Consider the following 21,883-nt stretch of genomic DNA (forward strand, 5'->3'; position numbering starts at 1 on the left):
TCCACTGATTAAAAGAGCCAAACTACCTCTGGATTTTAATGTGGATCTTCCAGAAAACTTCGTAAGGGCACCAATAACCTGTGTTTCCAAGCAGAACTGGTTTCCTGTGGGACACAAGTTAGGATTGGTTCTTCCTGATCAGGTCTAAGGTCTAAACTCCACCATTCTGTGGGAACCCTTGAATCAGAAATCTACTGCTCTGTAATTAATATGCTTTCCCTGCCTAGGGAAAAGCTGCCTTTTCTCCCTTTAGGATCACATTTGCCTCCTTTTCACAGTCTGAACCAGCCCTTCTGATTCAAGGACCCCAAATAAAATCAGGAGGAGTCATCTAGAGATGAATGCCCTTTGCCACTGCTCAGAGCCAGCTTTGAGGAGCCCTTGGATGATTACAATCGATGGCTTGGGCAGGGAAGAGATCTGTGGTGTCTGCTGGAAGGCTTTTCATCTGGCACACAGCCTACTGTGGAGAATGAGCAACAAAGGGAGCAGAAGGCACTTGCTGGCATGCAGGGCAGCAACGCCAGGGGCAGAGACTGGACTTTGTGTTGGTGTCAGTTCATTCGCTGATGTGATTCAAGCCCTGCAGCCTGGCTGGTGACCTTCCTCCAGCTCTACCCAGACTTCCTTTCTGTGCTTCTCCTCTGATGCTGGATGGCATTGCTCCCTTTTAGCTGTCTCATCCCTTCATTTTCTCCTTTTTCTTTCTCCATCTCTTCATCTTTCCTGTTCATTCCTTTCTTGTCCTGAGCATCCCATTTTTTTCTCTTTCTTCCTCTTCCCACTCTTTTCTATCCCTAGTCCTCTCTTTTGGAAATGAAACATGGCTTTTGGAAGGAGAGCTAGTGAACAAGGAAGGCACCTCCACTGTTCCAAGCTCTGCATGAGAAGTCAAAAATGTGGCTTGTGCTCTGAAATTGTGGTCCTGCACTGAGCAGCACCAGAACAAAGACTACTGCAGAACAAGTGAATAGCTCAGTGCCTTGGGTCAGATGTTGGTATGGGCCCTGAGACAATTATTTGGGGCAACTGGGTTCAGTTTGATGCTTCACCTCTATCCATGTGAGCCAGGATGGAAGGGAATCTTCCAACACCTTTCTGCAATGTTGGGTTTGTGAGTATTCGACAAGAGAAAGGAGCTGTCTGGAATGATTTTCACACCTCACCTGTGTCTGGTGTTCATTCCACCTGACACGTACAGGCTCAAAGAGATCAAAGTTGTCAGTGCAGAGAGCAACGACACAATAAGATTTCACTTCTTTTTCTTGTGGTAAGGTTTGCACCATAGGATGGGTCCCAACTACTCTTCTGAACAGCGTTCTCTGTGAGAAACTCAGACCATGATTAGTGTGGAGATTATCATACCACAACTAAGGGAGGACAGCAGCTAGATGACATTGTCCAAGGGGAAAATTGGGCAAATGGGCTGGTGTGGACAGAGGCAGTATCTAGGCAGAGACATAGCAATGATCACTGTAGACAAAGGAAACACAGCATTAATCTGGTAGCAAACTGGGACCATATCACCTCTTTCTCTGATATCAGGCAAGAAAAGAGGAGTGACAGAAAACACTCTTATTGTCATTCCTCTTCTCCAGGATCCCCACCGTCTGAGATTTACCCACAAGAACAGAGAAATCCCTGTGGAAACCAGGCTAAAGATTAGATGCATTTTGCTAGGGAAGGGACCGTCACGTGCTCCCTGTTTGTGTAACAGGGCACTGCTTTCAGGCAAGATTGTTGACTGGTTCCATACTTGTAGATCCAGCAATGCAAACCCATCCCCTTGCAAGCCTCATGGAGAGGAAGCAAGATCAACCTTCTGCTGAAGGAAACCCAAAAGGCAAGCTGCAGTCCTAAGTGAAAACCGATGCATGATTTTGGTGATAGCCAGGATAAGGAAGACCCACTTTAATTCGTTCACGCAGGGACTCTTGGTGTCTTCTTGAGCAACACCAGTGCATGTACTGAAACCAATATGGTTTATTCTGTGCTCCTTGTGTCCACACCAAATTTCCGTGTCCGAGTCAGTCTTTCCATAGGAAAGTTCATCCTGAAAAGATGAATTTTTGTTTGGTTGAGGACAGAGTGCACCAGGGCAAAAGGATGAGCTCTGTGAATGTGCCACATGGACACAATGAGGAGTATAATCACTCCCAGATGCCATTCTCTGGTGGTTTAGATCTTAAGTATTTATATAACCTACTTGTCGTATGACCTAACTCCGAGTTCCTCATATTTGATGGATTTATCCTTCCCGAGCTCCTCTGAGAATGTTCCCTCACACTCTGTCATCTCCTTTTTATTGATGGACAAATTGAGAAACAGACAGACGAGGACTTCCTTAGTCACAGGAGCATCAATAGGGCAGTAAGAATTTGCCTGCAGGTTTCCTAAATCCAAAGTTAAAACAGAAAACCTAGGACATGCTTAATACTGATGGTATCATATCAGAGTTTCCGTGGGGTTCAGTGATCTGGGCAAGAAGATGGACAAAGCCAATCTTTTGTCTAGTCCTTTGATACGAGTAGTATGACTAACTCATTTACAATTTGTTTTCTCTCCCTGGCTGATTTTAGGACAGAGTCTGTGGCTGAGAAAATGCTCACTAACTGGTTCACCTTCCTTCTGTACAAGTTCCTCAAGGTAAGAGGAGCAGCATACCTGGATGACCAGCTGCTTTAATATATATCTTCCTAGTGGGGTTAAGGTTGGAGCAAAAAATCTCAGATATGTAAAGGAGAAGGCTTTTTTTCCCTGGAAGGAGCTCACATCGCAATGCGAGAGGGGCTGTTTTCTGATCCAGGGAGGACAAAGAAGGACACTTTGTCAGAGAGGCAGCCTGTTGATCTTACTCCTGTTCAGAGGTGGGATCTAAGGGACAGTACTGAAAAGTGAAAGATTTCAGAGGGTGATGGAGACATCTGTAGAAAATGCTCTCTTTTTACTATCAAGGTCAGATCTCCATCACATCATGACTCATATTTTCAGTATATAGTGGCTGAAGATCTGATTCAGAGTCAGTACTGAGGCTCGGTGACTCCACCCTACCCGGTACCTCCATCGCACACCATAACCAGATCCCCATTTAGTTTAATTTAGGCCCAGGCCCAAGTTCTTCTTGGCATTAGGCTGTCTCAAGGCTGCTTTGGGCACGGCCATGAACACTGGGTACAGAGGGCTGGACACCCCATGATGCATCCAGACCCCAACTCAGGCTGAGACCTTCACTTCTCTGCAACCCAGCGGGAGGTAGCATTGGCTTTCCAAGACACTTATCATCAAAAGAGTGAAAGGATTTAAGACACTTTCTGAGCCCTCTCGTTCCTCCTGGAGGGTTTCCTTGGGGTGATGTGCAGTAAAAAACCAGAGTCTTTCAGCCTTTGAGACTGCTAGGTGATGCTAATTTCCTCTTGGGGACCCACACTGAGCTTCAAACATGCTGATTGCCAAGCCACCAAACTCAGAGATAGGTTTTTGGAAGGAGCTGGCTCTGCACCTTTTACCCACTCCCAACACTGATATTCTTGCACCTTACAGCCCTGTGTGGACAGAATAGCCACCCTCTGCCTGGCAATTCAAGGCTTTACAAATCAGTCTCATCCCCTTGAGCCTTCCCCAAGCACAAGCAATCCAAGAATGAACACATAGGAAGGTTTTGAAGGTCCCTGGAAGGTAATTTCAGTGACTTCAGTATCAGATTCCCACTTTCAGCTGAAAGGAAAGGATATAAGGAGGTGACTCTCTAAAGAGCTGCTTTTATAATAGGCTTTTTTCACCCTAGTCAGCTACTTGTCTTCTTGCCTTAGCCTGAGCAGAGGCCTGATAAGGGCAAGAGACAAGCACACAGAAGCAATATGCTGCTGGCAGATAAGCTAATTAAGTGGGAGACAGGTGTAGGAACTGAGAAAGGGGCCACTTTGCTTCAGATTATTAACTTGTTTTTGCTGGGATTTACACCAGAGGAAAACGACCTTGCTCATTGAGTTGGGATGCACCGCAAGAGGAGAGGGCAAGGTGAAGAGGAAGAAGGAAGGATGGAGAGATGAAGGGGAAAGGAGGCAATGGAAGAAAGGGTGAAGAGGGATGCATGTCATCGATTGCGCAGGGGGAGGGCAGCAAAGGAGGAGACACTAGGAAAAGTGTGGGAAGAGCAGTGGAGTGCGTGTGAATGATGGGAAGGAGAAATTAGGGAGAGGTGTGCTTCGCTGGCCCTGCCTGTGGGCTGCCTGGTGCTGTGCTGCACTGGGCCCCACACATCACTGATATAACCACACGGATCCAGGGACATGTCTCTCCTGGGTCATGGAGCTGCTCCTGCCTGAACATCCTTGTTTCCTTCCAGCATGAGAGTTCTTAAGGAGACTTTGGACCCTCCCCAGACACCCTGAATGGGGCACGAGCAGTTCATTTCCCTTTCAGACCTGTCTCCAGGTCCTCCGGCACCCAGCCCACCACCTACTTCAGTGCGAAACTCTGGCACGGTGGCAATCACCTGAACAGCTCCTACAAGGCTCAGCTTGCTCCAACATTACCAGGGAGCACTGACATCTTTGTCCTGTGACAGAACACTCAAGAGGGCTGGTTTCACTCTGTGGAAGTGGAAGGTCACTTCTACTCCCAGGCTGTATGGAATAGGCTGAATCCTACTGATGCTTCTGTCTCAAGTGGTTGGGGATGGCAAACCATGACAGTCATTGAGATGCTATGTAGGTTGAGCTCTCACCTCTACTCTTCCTGTTTCACCTCATGGTTGTCTCTCACCTCTGCAGGAGTGTGCTGGCGAACCTCTGTTCTCCCTTTTCTGTGCCATCAAGCAGCAGATGGAAAAGGGTCCCATCGACTCGATCACTGGGGAGGCCCGGTACTCACTGAGTGAGGACAAGCTTATCCGACAGCAGATTGATTACAAGACACTGGTGAGTACTCTGAGCACACCTTCCTATGGGTTTGTCCAGCCTTTTCTGGTAAAAGGCGATTTAGAGAAAAGAACTCAGTAATCAGCATATTGATAGCCTAGGATGGTTTACTCCTTCAGCCCTTGCAAGCAAGGTAACGCTGCTGAAAAATGACTAGTTGCATCCCCTAACAGTGAGGTTTGGGGCTGAAGGATCTGCTTGCAAGGCATGTTTGCAAAGATGGCTGCTTCCAAGTTATTTCCATAGTGCCCTATCCTCTGCCCAGAGCATCTCCAGCTCCCCAAAGTCATTGCCTGTTCTCTGAAAGCATCTCTGTTCCTTGCAGCGATGGCTGAAAATGCCAATCCTTTACCGTTGTTTGCATTAGGTGATGACTGGGAGAACTGAAAGACAAATGTGAGCCTTATGTCATGAATATGTCCGTGAATGTGAGGAAAAGAGATATAGGAACTTTGATCTATTCTATTAGATAAAATAGTTCCTATTAGACAAAATAGTTCCTAGTATCTACCACTGTTCCGTGGAGTAATGCCCTCCCTTGCAACGTCCCTCTGAGTTGTAAGTCAAAGTTAATGGTCTTTCTACAGCAGAAAGCTGAGCTTGTCACTGCAAGTTGTCACCACCCTGGGCTCCTCCTTGGGAGGAGTGTGATCTTCATGGTGAGGTTTCTTCCTCTTCACTCTTGCGTCCTTTAGTCCATTACCTGCTCCCTTCTCCCTGGTCCCCAGCACCAGCAGCAGAGCTGCCGAGCACCCAGCCTGGACGCACAAAGGACTGGTGTTTGCTGGTCCCTTGTCCATGCCTGGTGTCCCCAGAGCTGAGATCAGGCAGGTCAGACAAGAGTCCTTGTCCATGGGACACTTGTGATCACAGAGACACCGAGCTCAGGGTACGGCAAGTGCAAAAATGTCCTGAGACATTCTGGTGCTGGGTCAGTGTAAAGCCCACGAACTGCTTCAAGTGACAGCAACAACAGAATCATAGAATGATAGAACAGTTTCGGTTGGAAGAGACCTTCAAGATCATGCAGCCTTTTCCTAGCCCTATGAACACCACTAGACCATGTTCCTCAGCGCAACATCTCCCCGTTTCTTGAACACCTCCAGGGACGGTGACTCAACCCCCTCCCTGGGCAGGCTGTGCCAATGCCTGACAACTCTTTCAGCAAAGAAATTCTTCCTGATATCCAACCTGAACCTCCCTTGGCGGAACTTAAATCCATTTCCCCTCATCCTATCACTCTCCACTAGGGAGAACAGACCAAACCCCGCCTTACTACAACCTCCTTTCAAGTAGTTGTAGAGAGCAAGAAGGTCTCCCCTCAATCTCCTCTTCTCCAGACTAAACAGCCGCAGCTCCCTCAGCCCTTCCTCATAGGACATGTGTTCCAAATACTTTACTAGCTTGACAGCCCAACTCTGTACCCTCTCCAGAACCTCAATGTCCTTCTTGTAGTGAGGGGCCCAAAACTGGACACGGGACTTGAGGTGTGGCCTCACCAAAGCTGAGCAGAGACGACTGATCACCTCCCTGCTCCTGCTGACAACACTATTTCTGATCCAGCCCAGAATGCCGTTGGCCTTCTTGGTCAATAGTTACATGAAGCTCTAATGTAAGGATCTTCTATAGAATAATCCTCACCGGAAAAAAAAATAAATAAAAAATCTTTTTTCTCCAATGAAGATGTCAGCATCAAGGAATATGTTAGAGGAACACAGTGGAGGAACTTTTTTAGGTTTTCTCTCGAACTGATGCCACCATTCTTCCCGAGCAAGCAGAAGTCAAGGAAAAATTAACCTGATTTAAAGATTTCAAGGGAAATAAAATTAATCCCTGTCACTGAATCATTTGCTTCAAAATGTAATTGTCTGCATGGTGGAAGATAAACATCACATATGTTCAGCTTTAGCTCCTACTCTGAGATTACAGCCTTTTCCCACTTGATTAGAGAGCATTAGGTGTCTCCTCTTAGTGTATTTGTCAGCCATCACTTTTTCCTGCATGCACTAAATCCTTGGTGCTTCTAAGTCTCTGCAGGATGAAGAACACTTTCCAGATCTTCAGTGATCCTTGTAATTTCTGTATTTCCCGTGTCTCTGTTCTCAGAAAGGCCCCGATGTCAAATTTTAGGATTGTCCAAAGGTGCTCTGAACTTACCAGATTATTTGATGTGCACCTTCAGTTGAGGGACATTGATCTCACTTCACTTCAGCTAGCTTTGAGAGCTGTGCCCAGTCAATGGTAGTTCCTTGACCTGTCTTCGATCTTAGCTCAGGTGGGTGGTTGCCAGGAACTCCTGCTTTTCTTCAGTAACAGGCAGCCTAGAGCTGAGCTTTGACTGAATTCAAGTCTGATGAGGGGGCAGACTTCATTTTTAAATAAGCCCACCATTTCATTTGGTGTATGAAAATGTGACTCTCCTGTTAAATCAGCAGCTTTTCTATTACGTGTGGTTGTCTAGCAATTTGGAGGCCTGGTCTCACGTGGAAAGGGAGCAAAAAGAAGAAAAATGCAGACACAGAGGGATCACTTTCACCAAAGGAAATCCCCCCGATCCTTTTAGGCTTGATATAAAGCAGCCAGCAAAGGGTAGTAATTATACATCAGCCTGAACAAAGCTCTCCTCCATTCGCTTTGTGTCGTTTGATGTTAATCAGCTCTCCCTCTTACATCTCAAGAGCAGACAAATATATCCCGATAGGAATCTCAGCAGATTTACAGAGATCAGCTTCGGTGAAGGAGATTAAGAAGAAGAAGAATATGAATAGGATTGTTCTTCCTTTCTGTTTCTCTGTATTTTGGTTTTATTTTGTCCTTCCTCTCCCTTCCTTAAGCAGTCTGTCATCTTTTATTAAAAAAATAGAGTAATGAAACAAAACAAGACCTGACTCAGACTTTGTAATACAGGAATTCCCTCAATGTCTCCCGTTCTCTACCAAATGCACGTGGTGACCACTCTTTGCAGTTTGTGTGGCTAAAATTCTTTGGGTTGTTAACATTTCATGAGTGCTAGATGACTGCTTGACTGAGTTAAATCATAATTCCAGCAGCGTGGCACATTGAAACAGGCTGTTTATTGACATTTATTCCAGGAAGACAAGTCCAGGGCTTCTTTTAGAAGGCATTTATTCTTTAGCTTTCATTAATCATGCCCAAATATTTTAAGTCATGATTTTGAATATGTTTTGAATTGAAAACCAGATCCAAAGGAATTGACTTATCCAGGGAGAAAAAAGAAGACAGAGCACTTTCAAACATCTGGAATTATTGATTTTACAATGTACACCTCATTCACGAAATCTAGATTGTTTCAGTCTGTTTTCTTTCCAAACCAGATAGCTCCAATATGCTGTCTGCCAGACCCTACAGTTCTCTGAGGAAGCAGCCTCGATGTCCTTGGGTCTTTGCAGATTGTAACAATTTCTGTACTTACAAGGGATTTTGCAGTACAGTAGAAACCAAGCTAGTTACAGATATGATTTGCTAGAATAAATGTGTTGTAACTGAACAGTAGGTCTTCCTCCCAAGCTTTATACCTCAGAGAAACACCCTCTTGTGTTAATGTCTTCGCTAGCAGTCAGTGCTCATCATCTCTGCTCGGCAGGGTTAATAAAACCCAGCTAGATTATTCCAGCTACGAGAGACAGGAAGATCTCATCCCTGCTGACTCCCATCTGCCTTTGCCAGAATCCATGATTTTTCCTAACCATTCACCAAATCAGAGTCCAGATGCAAAGAAAACACCCCTCACTCCCTACTGCCGCTGCTCTGCCGCGACTGAGAGGTAAAAGACCATCCCTCTCCTGTGTCATCTTCATTTTTGTTGATACAAATAATGCAAGTGAGAAAAGATTCCGATGTGTGTTGGAAGCTCTCAGGACTATTGGCTAATTAGTGCTAGAAGGTGGTAGGTGGGAGCTGCCCAGTACATCTCGAGCAGCAGCATGCTCTGCGTGATCCCTGCACACCTCGGTGGCTCCAATGCCGAGAGCCTAATCGGATAGTTTCTTCTAACAATGTATTCTGGATGGGTAAAGATACTTTCAGATGCATTTGGTTAAGACTTTTCAAGGAATTTTGGTAGCAGGGCTCTCCTCTGCTTGGCTTTTTTTGGGAGGGTCCTTCTTGTTCGCTGTCGAGCCTTGCTGTGTGCTAGGCTTCTCGAACCTTTCTTAGCCCAATGTGGAAGGGAGAGAAAGATGATCATCCCTGGAACAGAAACTGTGGCATCATCTGAGTCTCAGGGCAGACCACTCACATGTTACAGAGAACTCAGAACCAGGGTCAACATGTGAGTAATCACAAGCTCTGCCTCTGTTATTTAAATGCCAGCAATCTATGGTAGAAATCAGGGCTTAGCTGTGTCAAGCGCTGCATATGTATATACATTTAGAGACAGCTCATGACTGGAAGGGCTGGCAGATGAAAAGAAAAGCCTAGAGATGTAGAAAAAGGTCAATAAACACTAATCCAGCAAGTTGACAGGCCCCAAGGTCATATACACTCAGTGTATAGACTCCTCTGCTTACTCCCAGTCCCATACCTCTTCATGTGGACTTCATGTCTGGCACTGTCGTTATGCTGTCCTGACACAGACCTCAATGCATGACAGAACAGCAGTGCCAAGAGCTGGTGTCCCCTCAGTGGCAAAATGTTCAGCATCTGCTTGAGTGACACTGAAGTCTCCCCTCCCCTTTATCCACCTTGCTAACTCTGCCCTACAGGGCTCAAAGGCAGGTGGTGGGTGAGGGGGCAGTAACAGTGAATGCTTCAGGAGATCAGCGCTGCAAATCTTCCCTCAGGAATACTACACAGGCCATCTCAGGGATCTCTTCCCCGCTAAAAGACCTCAAAGACTGGTTGACATAGCTGAGCCATGACACTAGTTCTCTGTCTTTAGTTTTTATGAGGAAAGCTCTGGCTGGAAGCACAGGGCAAACCTTAGTCTTTCAGTGAGACTATCTGTACAAGCCTGGGTTGACAAGAGAGGAAACCCTTGGGAGGATTCCCACAGAAGTGATGGGAATCTCTCTCTCCATTGCAAACACCTCTTTATGACTAGGAGCTTCAGTTTGTTGAAAGAAGAGAAGACATTTTTAATGTGTGGTGTAAGGATGACTTCTGTAGGCCTCATGACAACCTTCAAAGAGCAGCGATTTAGTGTGTGCAGTACACAGATAGACCATGCCAAATTCTTTGTACAGAGAAAAGATTGGTGTTCCACGAGAGAACACTTGAAAACACCAGCTGAGAGTTCATATGAAGCCTGGGGCATATATGTCAAAGTCACTGTGCTATGGGAGGGGTGTTGGTTTCTAAAAGCAATGCTTGAATTCTCTAAGATTTTGAGAGGAATATCTCAACCATCATTGACACACTGGAGTTCAGAGATTTATGGGTACTACCAGCTCCCCACACTGAGAGCAAACTCCTCTCTGCACAGGCCTTGTAAATATTTCTTTCCCTGCTCCTTCTTCTTCCAACTGAGCTGGAAAAGAAGAAAGCAAGGACTGCTGTAGTCAGGGGATGAGTGATCATGGCTCACTCAGGCAAAGTTTTCCCGTGCTTTCCAAAGTCGTCACCCTGGGAAAATCAAGGACAACCAAGTTTTAAGGGCAAATCCCATTTGCTATCTTCCAGCTGGATGGTGGTCTGCATTATATGGTGGGTGCTGGGTGTGGTGGACACTAGTCAGTGCCTGCAGGAGATGTTTGGTCTTCTGGGCCAGATGCTGGCCTGGCAGGATAATCTGAGTTATTGTAAGGAGAGCCAAGTGCCTTCATGTGGGGAACTGAATTGGACCCCAGGTGTTTGCATCAGAGATGAAGCATGCCACAGAGCTTGCTCTGCCCTGCATCAGCTCATTTCACCTCCTCTGACCTCACATCACTGAGAGAGACCTGCTGAGTAACTTGGTCTCTAGAACAGCGTGTGACCTCCTAACACTCTCAAAAGAGCTGTCCCAGCCTGTTGTCACTGCAAACCTACAGATGTGGAACAGGAGGGGAGCAAATTATAACCTCAACATTGGATGCGTTTCAACAGGACTTTTTATGTATAGTTCTGTGATTCTTTGAGATGAAAGATGCCACAGAGCCGTAAATCTGTGCCATTGTTATTATTATCTGAATTGATGCTTCTTCAGTACTCCTGGAAGTGACATATAAATAATAGCTTTATGATCTAATCAATATCTCATATTTACATCTCCCCTTTCATCCAGAAAGATCACAGAGCTCTTTGTAAGCAATATCTTCACAAGTCCCTCTTAGTTGAGCATAACAGCACCAAAGGGAGCCTGCTGAGCCAATACATAATTATACTGATATGATTTCACCCAGCTTCAAGCCACTTTCAGATCCCACTGCATCTTAACAGGTTAAGATGGAAAGCGATGGAGAGTTCAGTGCCTATCGCATACTACAGAAGGGAATTTACAAAGTAGAATTCATCTACGACACCAAAACTAACATGTCTGCACTTGTAAAAGTGGCGCAGGAACACTTAATGACTGTATATAGCCAGGAGCATCACTGAACACTCCTTCCAATCGCAAAGGCATGTGAAGTCTATAAAAGTTTATAGACCTCACACTCTTATAACTAGAAGAGAGCAGAATCCTGGACACAGACATGGCCAAAAGTTAGCAGGCACATTGCGGTTAAACACCGTATATATGTGTTTAAGGTATCCCTCTCTCCTGTACCACCTCATATGCTTTGCATTTACTCTTGGACAGAACCTCTGCAGTAAATTATACCCTTCTGAAGAATGAGAGGTCTCTCTAGCTGAGTCAATCCTCTTGCTCTATTTGTGAAAGCAGAAATTGGTGTTGGTATTTTGGTATTTTGTTGTGGGTTGTTTTTTTTTTTTTAAGTAGCCCTGCAATTCAAATTAATAATATTTATCTGAGAAGGGTCCGGGTCTGTGGCATGGCTGTGCAAAAGATGAACAAACTTAAAGATGCAAGAGCACTCTAAGCTGAATCATCAAAGTCAGGTGGCAATGCAAGGAGGCCACTACTGAAGTAGGTCACTTTGCGGCTCTCTAGAGAGCACAGAATGGTTCAGAGGCCAATGAAAGCTCTGGAGGGTCCTTTGAATATTAATTCATTTCCAGCCATAGTCAGGCTTTACTGCATTTTTAATGACTGTGTCAATGACCACTGTCTGGTACCATTTGTGTGAGTGCCATCTTTCCTGATAGTGCCAGAACCTGAGCTGGTATTCGTGGACTTTCTGTTATTAAGGATAGTGAAGACGCTATGGAGATGAGATTCAACTCCAAGGGGCTCTTCCCATGGGTATAGTAGTTTCACAGGCACCGATACATGGAATCCCTCTGTGTAAAGCCCTCTTGAAGGAGGGAATACTCTTGGTAAACATTTTTCCCCTTATTCCCTTTGGCTTCTATGACACAGGGACCTTCAAGAAGGGGAGACACAGGGTACCCTTGCTGCTGTGAAATGTCTGGTGGGTCTTACTGCCTCTCTTTCAGGTCCTGAGCTGCGTGAACCCCGACAACGTGAACAGCCCCGAGATCCCGGTGAAGATCCTGAACTGTGACACCATCACACAGGTCAAGGAGAAGATCCTCGATGCCATCTTCAAGAATGTGCCCTGTTCCCACCGGCCCAAAGCTGCTGATATGGACTTGGGTATGTGAGTTCACAAAGGCCCCTGATTGCCCCTGGGCAGGGAGGAGAGGGGAGATGGGAGATGGGAGATGGGAGACAGCCAAATTCAATCCAGACACTGTTTGCTGGGGCAGGTGCCACCTGCCCAGACTGAGTGCGCCCTTGGTGCTTGTGCAAGGCAGAGCAGCAACAGTGGTGAAAGGGCAGAAGAGCTTGATAAGTTGATACATGTTCCTGGCTTATGAAATATTTGGCTCTAAGAATTTAGAAAGACCAGTAGTCATCCTGTTTTTCTGCCCACAGACTGTAGCTTGGATAAGGGTATGGAAAAGGCGTGAGTGGGACTGTTCTCACTATCTTGACAAAGATCATTGCAAAAAGAGTACCAAACGTGATGTTGTCAACTTGTTGTAGGGGCGTTGGAAAGGGGATGAAGCATCCTTTACTCACTGGGCTGCATCCATCTCATCTTCTACTGCTTCCCCCTCCTGCCAGCACCCCACTACCAACAGCAAGGCTAGGATCTGCTGCTCCGAGGTTTCCTGTCTGATAAAGGATTAAGAGCTCTCAAGGAAAGATTCATCCTTCTGATTATGATTATTTTTTGTCTCAGTAGTTTGCTTGTTCGTTGAGCACTTTGCTTGGGGAGGGGAAAGAACAGCACAAGCCTCACTTGCATTTCTAGGTAGATGCTCTGTCAGGCTCAGGGGCACACTGGGAGCTGTACAGCCCAGTTCAGAGGTGCCTCTGAGGCTGAAAATCCGTTTATGCTCAAAATCTGGAGCAAGGATCCTGTGAGGAGTGAGATGCCTGAAGCTGGGGTCCAGAGGCAGATGTGGTGTTACCTCAGGAGACTACTATGAAAGAATATAGAAAAATCTTCTCAGGGTATGGCTGAAGTGTCTGGTAGGAAGCTGGGGGCTGCATTGTGGCTGTATCTGCCAGAATTTGCCCTCAGTGACCTTCAGTGAAAGACACTTGAGTGGAAAATGATGGAGTCTCTAAAACCCATCAAAGCAGGAGAGGAATCAAATGGAGAACGAACAGACTGACACCAAGAAACAATTCACAACAATAATGGAGGCAGCAATGAGGGGTCAGGGATTAGAGTTAAGTGTATGTGTCTGTGTGTAGGGCAGGAGGAGATTCCTGACAGAAATTGTAGTGAGATTCCTGCTTGTGAAAGGCAGTCAGAATAACAAAACAAGCTGCCAAAGCCAGCAGCAGTAAAGAAGAGATCATGTCCCCATGTGTTGCCTGATCTAGTCGAGAGGTGGTGTCCCTGGTGACAGGGAGGTGGGATTAAAATGATCTCTAAGGTCCCTTCCAGCTTAGGGCATTCTACGATTCTAGGATTCTACGATATACATCATGAAGAAAGGACTCAAGATGATTTTGGAGCCTCTGAGATTCAGCAGGGGAATGGTGAGGGTGAGAGCCCAGTGTCAGGGCACGGTAGACTGGAGGAGTGAGGTTTACAGACGGATCCCTTGACCTTTCTGGTGCTGGGTGGTGGCCACAGAGCCCATCATGTTCGGATTTCAGGCTGTCTGTGAGCGGAAGGTAGCCTGTTCTGTTGTGGAGATGAATAATGCATCCATAATGGGCAGCAGGCATTTATCCTGCATGTTGCAAATATCAGGGATAAGTTGGAGTCCATTGGATTTCAGTATAGCTCTGACAACTGGCAGATACAGAAGTGTGCGTGTGCAGGCTCCCAGCTGGAGCCTGACAGTTTTACATCCAAGACTGCTACTGTTTTCAGAAATATTGACCTCATGAGTGATGCTGAGGACTAGCAGATTCCAGAAAGTATTCATGAATGTGTGTACCCCTCAAAGGACAAGACTTCTCCATAGTGACAGAAGGCTGCTTAACGAGCAGCTCTTTGGCCAATAGTGTTGAGGATGCAGTTGTGGGGGAAGAAACCCCACAAAACAAACACAAAAAACCCTCCATGTAGTAGAAGAATCTTGCCAGCAGCAATACAGTTACAGGCTCCATTAGCACAGCAGCTAACAAGGTGGGAGAAGCAAGACTGGCATGGATGAAGCGGCAGCAAGAGGATATGCACTTCCAGCCCAGTTCCTTTGCAGGAAAAGATATTTGTTGGCACTTGGAGTCCTTAGGTAGACAGTGAAGGCAGCAAGAGGAGAGGAGAAAGCGCTGATGGGCGTTAGGAAGCAGCACTGAGCTCTCAGGATGAACCTGCCCCAGGCTGAACGCTCACAACTGCAAAGGCACCGGCCACGCTAAACAGTAGGTCAGAGCAGATGACTGTAATCTGGCCTTGAAAGCAATGATTTTCTAAACGGCGATACCGTTTTCTATTACAATTACAATTTTCTAGGCTTTCTGTCCATGCTAAGGCCAGAATGCTCACGGGGAAGAAAGCAAACAAGCTAATGAGTTGTTTTGAGTTGTTAAATGCAGGGTAGCTGCAGGCAGAGTGACTTGTACGTGTCGCAAATGTCATAATGTTTTGCAGTTACCCAGACAACTCACGGAGGGGGTTGTCAGCTGAAAGCACTTATTTTGGACACCCTGAGGTTACATTTTAGCCCAAGCCCCAAATTGCAACTCTCTGAGTAAAGGCTTCTTTCTACAGTAGCTATTTTTTGTTATTATTTGTTTTTAAAGCCCTCGCCATAAATAGCCCATATTTGGGAAAGCATTAAGGATCACAAAACAGGAATTTGGCTTCACGCTGAGGCATTGGCTCTTCCCTGTGTTTCGGTTGCTTTTTGAAAGGGATTGCTGAGATGATGGGAGCTGCTAGGTTTGCTGCCTTGCACCCTGTCATGCTGCCTTGCACCCTGTCATGCTGCCTTGGGCTAATTGTTGACCATCTCAGGCAAGATTTCACTGCCCCACCAGTGGTCCAGCACTGGGAAATGGGATTCAACCTTCAGGAGCCATTTAACCTGGATCTAACTTTAATATACATGCAGTAAGGCAGACAACTTGCATATGCAGGATCAAATATTGCCCAGGCATCTTCCATCTATATGTTCTGAGCTTTTTCCCCCTACCATTGTAGTCTTTTCTCCACCCCAGAAGGAGAGTTGAGTTATTCCTCTCATCCTAGAGGACATCACATTTATCCATTTTTGTTTCCTACCCACCTGATTGTACCGGTGCCTGCATCATACAAAGGGTTTATTCTCCTGATACAAAGGGTTTATTCTCCTGATTCCAATGCATCTCTCACAAGGAATTTATTGGGAAGTGAAAAAATACTCCATAGTAAGACTAAAAGTAGCCTCACAGCTCTTCAGACTAAATCTCCAGGAGCACGAGTGATCATGAAAAAGTCATCAAGCGTGGGTAAGCCACATGCATTTGTTCCACGTGCCACAGTCAGCCACGAACCATTTCACAGACCTTCATGGGAGACTTAAGGTCTTTTGGAAAAGGGTGGGAAGCACAGAACATGGTATGAAACGGTTGACTGTAATCGATTGTGTGCATCATGACGTAGAAGTGCCTGTAAAGGATGGTCTAGCTGATGATGACTAGCTCAAATGAAGGCACTCAGAGTGAGCTGGTAGGTCTTCCATCCACTTGGATATTTCAGTCAGCTGGATATTTAATTTGCCCCTGAAATACATTCTCTCTGCTACATTTTTCTCCCTTGTTCAATGGGCATCTTTGGGGTGATCCAGATCAGAAAAAAGGCACAAGAGAAGTGCGACATTTTCTGTACAATTTGAGGTGCGGGACAACATCAGATGCTCAGAGGGCTGGAGCGCCTCTCCTGTGAAGACAGATTGAGAGGGTTGGGGCTGTTCAGTCTGCAGAAAAGAAGGCTCCAAGGAGACCTTATTGTGGCCTTCCAGTATCTCAAGGGGGCTACAGGAAAGCTGGTGAGGAGCTTGTTAGGATGTCAGGTAGTGACAGGACTAGAGGGAATGGATTGAAGCTGGAGATGGGTCGGTTTGGATTGGACGTTGGGAAGAAGTTCTTCACCATGAGGGTGGTGAGACCCTGGCACAGGTTGCCCAGAGAGGGGGTGGAAGCCCCATCCCTGGAAGTTTTTCAGGCCAGGCTGGATGGGGCTCTGGGCAGCCTGATCTAGTGCGAGATGTCTCTGTCCATGGCAGGGAGGTTAGAACTAGATGATCTTTAAGGTCCCTTCCAACCCTGACAATTCTATGATTCTATGATCTCCCCATCTCTCATCTCCCCATAGAGTCCTCCCCTGGCCAGGCAGTTCTACAGCTCAAAGAAGCACCTCTTTGTCAAATACCCCTGGAATTTCCTATTTCCCAGTCAAGTTGAACAGAAAGCTTGATTCTTAAGGAAAAAAAAAAACAGAAGAAAGAAAAAAAAAGAAGTAATTCCTGTGTGCAATAAAAAGATACACTATCTGCTGAATGAAATATAAAGGCTTCACAGCAGCTGTCTCCTGAGTTTTCATTTACCGCTGCTCCTGATTGGAAGGCTTGATAAAGATAATGGGATTTTTTACCTCCCTCCCCCTCTCCTTCCCTCTCTCCGGAAGGTGGAAGTGTAACAAATTGGATTGGAGTATGTCTTTCCTTTGTGCTGGCTCGCAGAGGAGTGAGCAGATCTGATGAGAGAGGGGACAGGGTGCTGCCAGCGAGGACAAAGCTAATGGTTTTCACTTAGTGCTCTGAATATGGATGTCAGGGTCACCTTTTGCATCCTCCCTTCCCATCTCATTGCTCCCAGCCTTTGCAGATCGGTGTGTGGTCACCTCAGCTGGCACTCGTGGAGAAGGGGAGCACACAGTGCTCCTCTGAGACCATGAATGGTTGGGAGACCACCACTGAGGATCCCTTCCCTGTCGTTGCTCAGGTGCACAGTGAAGTGATTTGTATTTGGTCAGGGCAAATGGGCTGCAAAACCGAAGCCACATGCTCTGAACCTGCCCTGAAGGGTGTTTCCCTCCTTGTTTTGCTCAGGAGTTGGTCTTGTGCGGAGTCAGGTTGGCCCTTCATCTTCCTTGCATCGCCCCTTTCTGCAGGAAGGCCAAGGCGAAGGGCAATCCCCTGGTCTGTGCAGGAGCACAAGGGGCTCAAGGGGATATTCCATGATGTCCCCAGGTCCCCTGGAACAGAGCGAAAGCTGCTGCTGCTCTGAGCATCTTGTGTAGCCTTTACATGCAAACAAAGCACATGATGAGGAAAGTTGTGCCTGTCTTTCATACCAGAGCCAAGGGCAATGCTGAGAACATGTGTATCTCTCCTGAAATTCTCCAAAAACTCTCCTGAAACCTCTCACCAAAGGTGAATCAGGAGAGAGAAGGACCATAGGAATATGCAGAGCCCTGAAGGACAGAAGTCAAAGGGACACCATCCCCAAGAAACCATGAGGAAGGCACATCAGACACACACTTTGTGACAGCAGAATTGGCTTTGGCACTCTCTGGGGCACTAAGAGTACCTTTTGAAGCCCAAACTTCAGCATTTTTTGTTCTTTCAAGCAATGTTTGGGACCAGTTAGCTTCCAGGAATCCAATTCAGGTATGAATGAACTGAGAACATCATCATCAGACATCACGAAGATAATGTAGGTGAAGATCTAAGGAGCTGGAGTAAACAAAGGGCAGTTCAGGACCAGTGCTTAGCCAACATAACCTTTGCTTACTCTCTGAGTATCTCCATCCAAAGTAACACCCAGCAATAAACACAGCAGCTGACCTCTTCCTGTTAATTTAAATGAATAATAAAGGCGAGGCCGGCTTTCCCAATGCATTTTAATTATGTGATAAGAAAACTGCTGAAACCAAAAGAAATTTGCAACGGTCCTTGCATTTTTATATTAGGAGAAATAAACAGGGGCGGCAGGTGATGTCTCCGAATCCAAGAGTTCATTTTAATTAACTCCCACAAAAAAATAGACTTTCTGCTTTGACTTTGGCTAAACCGTACGTGGCTGGGTCACTGTGAGTGAGATATTACAATTGAAATGGAGACTTGAGATGGTCCAGGTTGTCTGTGGTTAATCTTGCAGCCTTCCCTGGTGCCACAAGGTGACGCTACACTTTTTTTGGCCATTTCCTTCCCTCTGGGGGGAAGGCTTCGACAGTCCTCCACACGGAGCACTCTTCAAGATTTGAGCAAAAAGGTGGTACCTTGGGAAGCAACAAGTTGTTCCAATCCTGCAGAGAGGAGGGAAGCATTGAGTATTTTGGGGTAGAGGCTGGAGAACTGGATGTGATCACAAACTGGACACCTTCTGCCCAAAAACATGCTTCTGAAGGCTAGTAGAAATTACATGCTCCATGGACCAGGATATTGGTTTTGTCTCCAGCTCTTCTCCTTGTTGCGTTTCTACTGTGCCCAAAGCTAAGGGCTCCCTGCTCTTCGTCAATTCTGGATTTGGGTAGCAAAAAGTGTGGCACAAGTGCTAATGGAGATGAACTCAGCCCAGTACAGGGTCTGGTGCTGTGCTGAACAAGATGCTCTGCCCAGTGAAGCCCTCTCTGTGGCTGAGTCTTGGCAGTTAGATGTATCTCAGGTACCACTAAAGGCTGTGTCTATGCTGCAAAAGGAAAAAGGGCCAGGGATGAAGTTCTGTCCCTGGCACAGTCATTTGCTCCTGTCCCATGGGGATGGCTGACTTACACAAGGATAGGCTGGTCTTGGAAAAACCCATGTTGGAGCAAGAACAGGCCCAGGGAATCAGGCAGGAGTTAAGCAGTGTGAATAACCAAGGTGCTAACGCACCAGATCTTGCTCTGTTGGGCTCTGCCAATGGATCAACAGCTTTATTAATCCCTATAGACCTCACTATTGTGTGTTGTTATGTCCTAGTCTTGGACCTCTCATTTCTGTTTGGGTTCTGATTTTTGTATAGTGTCACTCTTTGAAGGGGTGAGTGTTTCCTGTGCAACAGTTGTTTTGTGATAGCAATATCATTTTATCAAGGGTAAAGAAAACACTTTGGACAACCTATGACTTGACTCTAAACTTTGCCATTTTCCTGAACCACCTCCCTGAACCTTTCATGGTTCATCTACCTTCTTTCTCCTTCTGCAAAGAGGACGCTGGATGCGTGTGAGTCTGTACGTGGTTGGAGGCATCTGACAGAGTGTTAACGACAACGACTGACATGGATGCAACCTGTACGTGTGTGACCAGATGGGTTACGGACACAGGGACTGCCAGGGCTCTGCTCCCTATCTCAGAGACTTTGCACAACAGAGTTAAGTGTCCCTGTTCTCCTTGCAGAGTGGCGGCAAGCAAGCGGTGCCAGGATGATCCTTCAGGATGAAGACATCACAACCAAGATTGAGAATGACTGGAAGAGGCTCAACACGCTGGCACATTATCAGGTAGCTGTATGGGAGGATGGGTGGATGGCAGATCAGCTATGAAAGCTAAAAGAAGAAGGGGAAAAAGCTATTCTCTAAGTTGCAGAGACAAATAACAGTTGAGTGGGCAACAACCAGATAGAGCCCCTGTGTTGAGTACATCCATCCTGTTGAGATCCCTCTCTACATGACCTTGAGATATGTAAGAGAGGGCTGAAGTTGTCAACAAATATCTTGCACAAGTAATAGATTTCACAAAAAATGGAGTTTTAGTCTAAAACTCCCCCTACTACTATCCCTCTTTGCCAAAAAAATAAAAAGCACCTCATTAAGTTTAATCCGATGCTGACAGTTTTGTCAATCACACTTCAGCAATCTATGTTTCATAACAAGATTACTATTATTTTTTTATTTAAGAGCTGACCTGAGGAGGCAGCAAGCAGTAATTTGAAAAGGAAATAAAACTTTTCACATCAGATTGACTGAAGAAGCATTGCTGACCTACTCTAGAACAATTTTTTTGTTCAGTGGGAGTGGGAATGTTTTCTATTTTATTTCACCAACAAAACAGGCATAACTTCCTTTCCCTTCTGTGCTTTTTCCACTTGTTTGCTTCAGGCAGAGAGCTCCCAGCTATATGCATGATCTGGGACAGAACAGGTCTCAGCTGAGAAGGTTTTGAGCTGTACCTCATTTACCTTGGTTATCCTGAGGGCAGACAAGGAGCGTGCTGGGACAGACACTGATATTCCTATTGCCTCAGTTTCCCCATCTGTAGTGTGGGTCTAAAACTACAAAGAGCCAATAAATGCCTTTCATGATTGCTGAGGGGCTATTTAATTAGCCTCTGCCATGCTTTGAAGATGAAACAGTCTATGCAAGTGCTAATTATTATTATTACACAGACAAGAGTTAGACGTTGTTAGCAGGGTTCCTTCCACCCATCTCCTTTTTATGATGTCTTATTTATCACAGATAGTCCTGATATGGCTGCTCTGAGCCACCGGCTTGTTATTATTTCTGATGCAGGACCCACATGCAAGGCCTGACTGTAGAAATGGAAAGTCTGGCTCGTTTCAGGCTTCTTATGAAGAACCTACTGTTAGTTTTACTGAGGTTAATGTAAAGACTCATATTGTCATTGCTGGACTTTGAGTCAGGACCTGAATAGAGCAGAGTCTGCGTCGTCATCAGTTGTTCTGTTGCCCAAGTGCAGATTTCTTGCTGTCTAACAGGAGATTTTATCCCTTTTTTTTGTTAATAGCCCCCTGAAGAAAGCATTGGACTAAAACTACTGTCCTGCCTTCAGTGACACTGGTTTATGACTCAGTTTCTGCTTCTTGAATTTCTTCTGTCCTTGGCATGCTCCTCAGTGAATTTTCGGAAGTTTATCGACAAAGTCCCTTTTTCTCTACAGGTGCCAGATGGATCTGTGGTAGCTTTAGTCTCCAAGCAAGTCACTGCCTACAATGCAGTCAACAACTCCACGGTCTCCCGAACATCAGCCAGCAAGTATGGTAAGGATTTGTGTTCTGGTATGGATGGGGAGAGCACAGGAGAAGACATCGCAGACCTCATGGTGGTTACAAGACACTAAACACCAGCAGAGAGAGCGATAGGCAGATAACTGGTTGATGAGATTGCTTCAGAGGTGGCAGGACGAGGGGATTTAGCTATCTAAAACTTTGGCATCTACTCCAGGCTGTTCGGCCAAGTGGTTGGATTGCTCTTGGGAAGTACTTCTCCTCCCTCATTAATGAAAGCCGATATAATTAGCTGCCTACATTTTAGTTCACCGAATCTGACTCTCAGAGTTTGCACAAGGAGAGGCAAGGGAGGAGAACTGCACACTGCAAGAGCTCAGTTGGTCTGGGCAAAGTGCTTGGAGCATGGTCTGTCGTGACAACAGAATCTGTGGCACGGATGAGCAGCAATAGTCTGTCTACAGTTATATCTCAAGTTTGGGTGTTGTGTGTCCCACCCAGCTATCTTATTATTCCAGAGTAATTTGCATCTGGAGTAATAATAATAATAATAATAATAATA

The 21,883-nt window shown here is 46.0% G+C and overlaps 1 protein-coding gene across 1 annotated transcript in view; it reads left to right on the top strand.

Moving 5' to 3' along the window:
* Positions 1–21,354, top strand: part of LOC104274659 (plexin-A4) — a gene marked incomplete at both ends in the record, with an annotated part of 130,152 nt that extends 108,798 nt beyond the window's left edge. Inside the window, 5 exons of the mRNA XM_009870353.1 lie at positions 2,580–2,646; positions 4,773–4,919; positions 12,417–12,576; positions 19,755–19,858; positions 21,255–21,354. Of these exons, the coding sequence (XP_009868655.1) occupies positions 2,580–2,646; positions 4,773–4,919; positions 12,417–12,576; positions 19,755–19,858; positions 21,255–21,354 (578 nt within the window). The remainder of the gene's footprint in view (positions 1–2,579; positions 2,647–4,772; positions 4,920–12,416; positions 12,577–19,754; positions 19,859–21,254) is intronic.
* Positions 21,355–21,883: the final 529 nt, after the last annotated feature.

The sequence above is a fragment of the Apaloderma vittatum genome, unplaced genomic scaffold, assembly GCF_000703405.1.
Source record: "Apaloderma vittatum isolate BGI_N311 unplaced genomic scaffold, ASM70340v1 scaffold6405, whole genome shotgun sequence".
NCBI lineage: Eukaryota > Metazoa > Chordata > Aves > Trogoniformes > Trogonidae > Apaloderma > Apaloderma vittatum.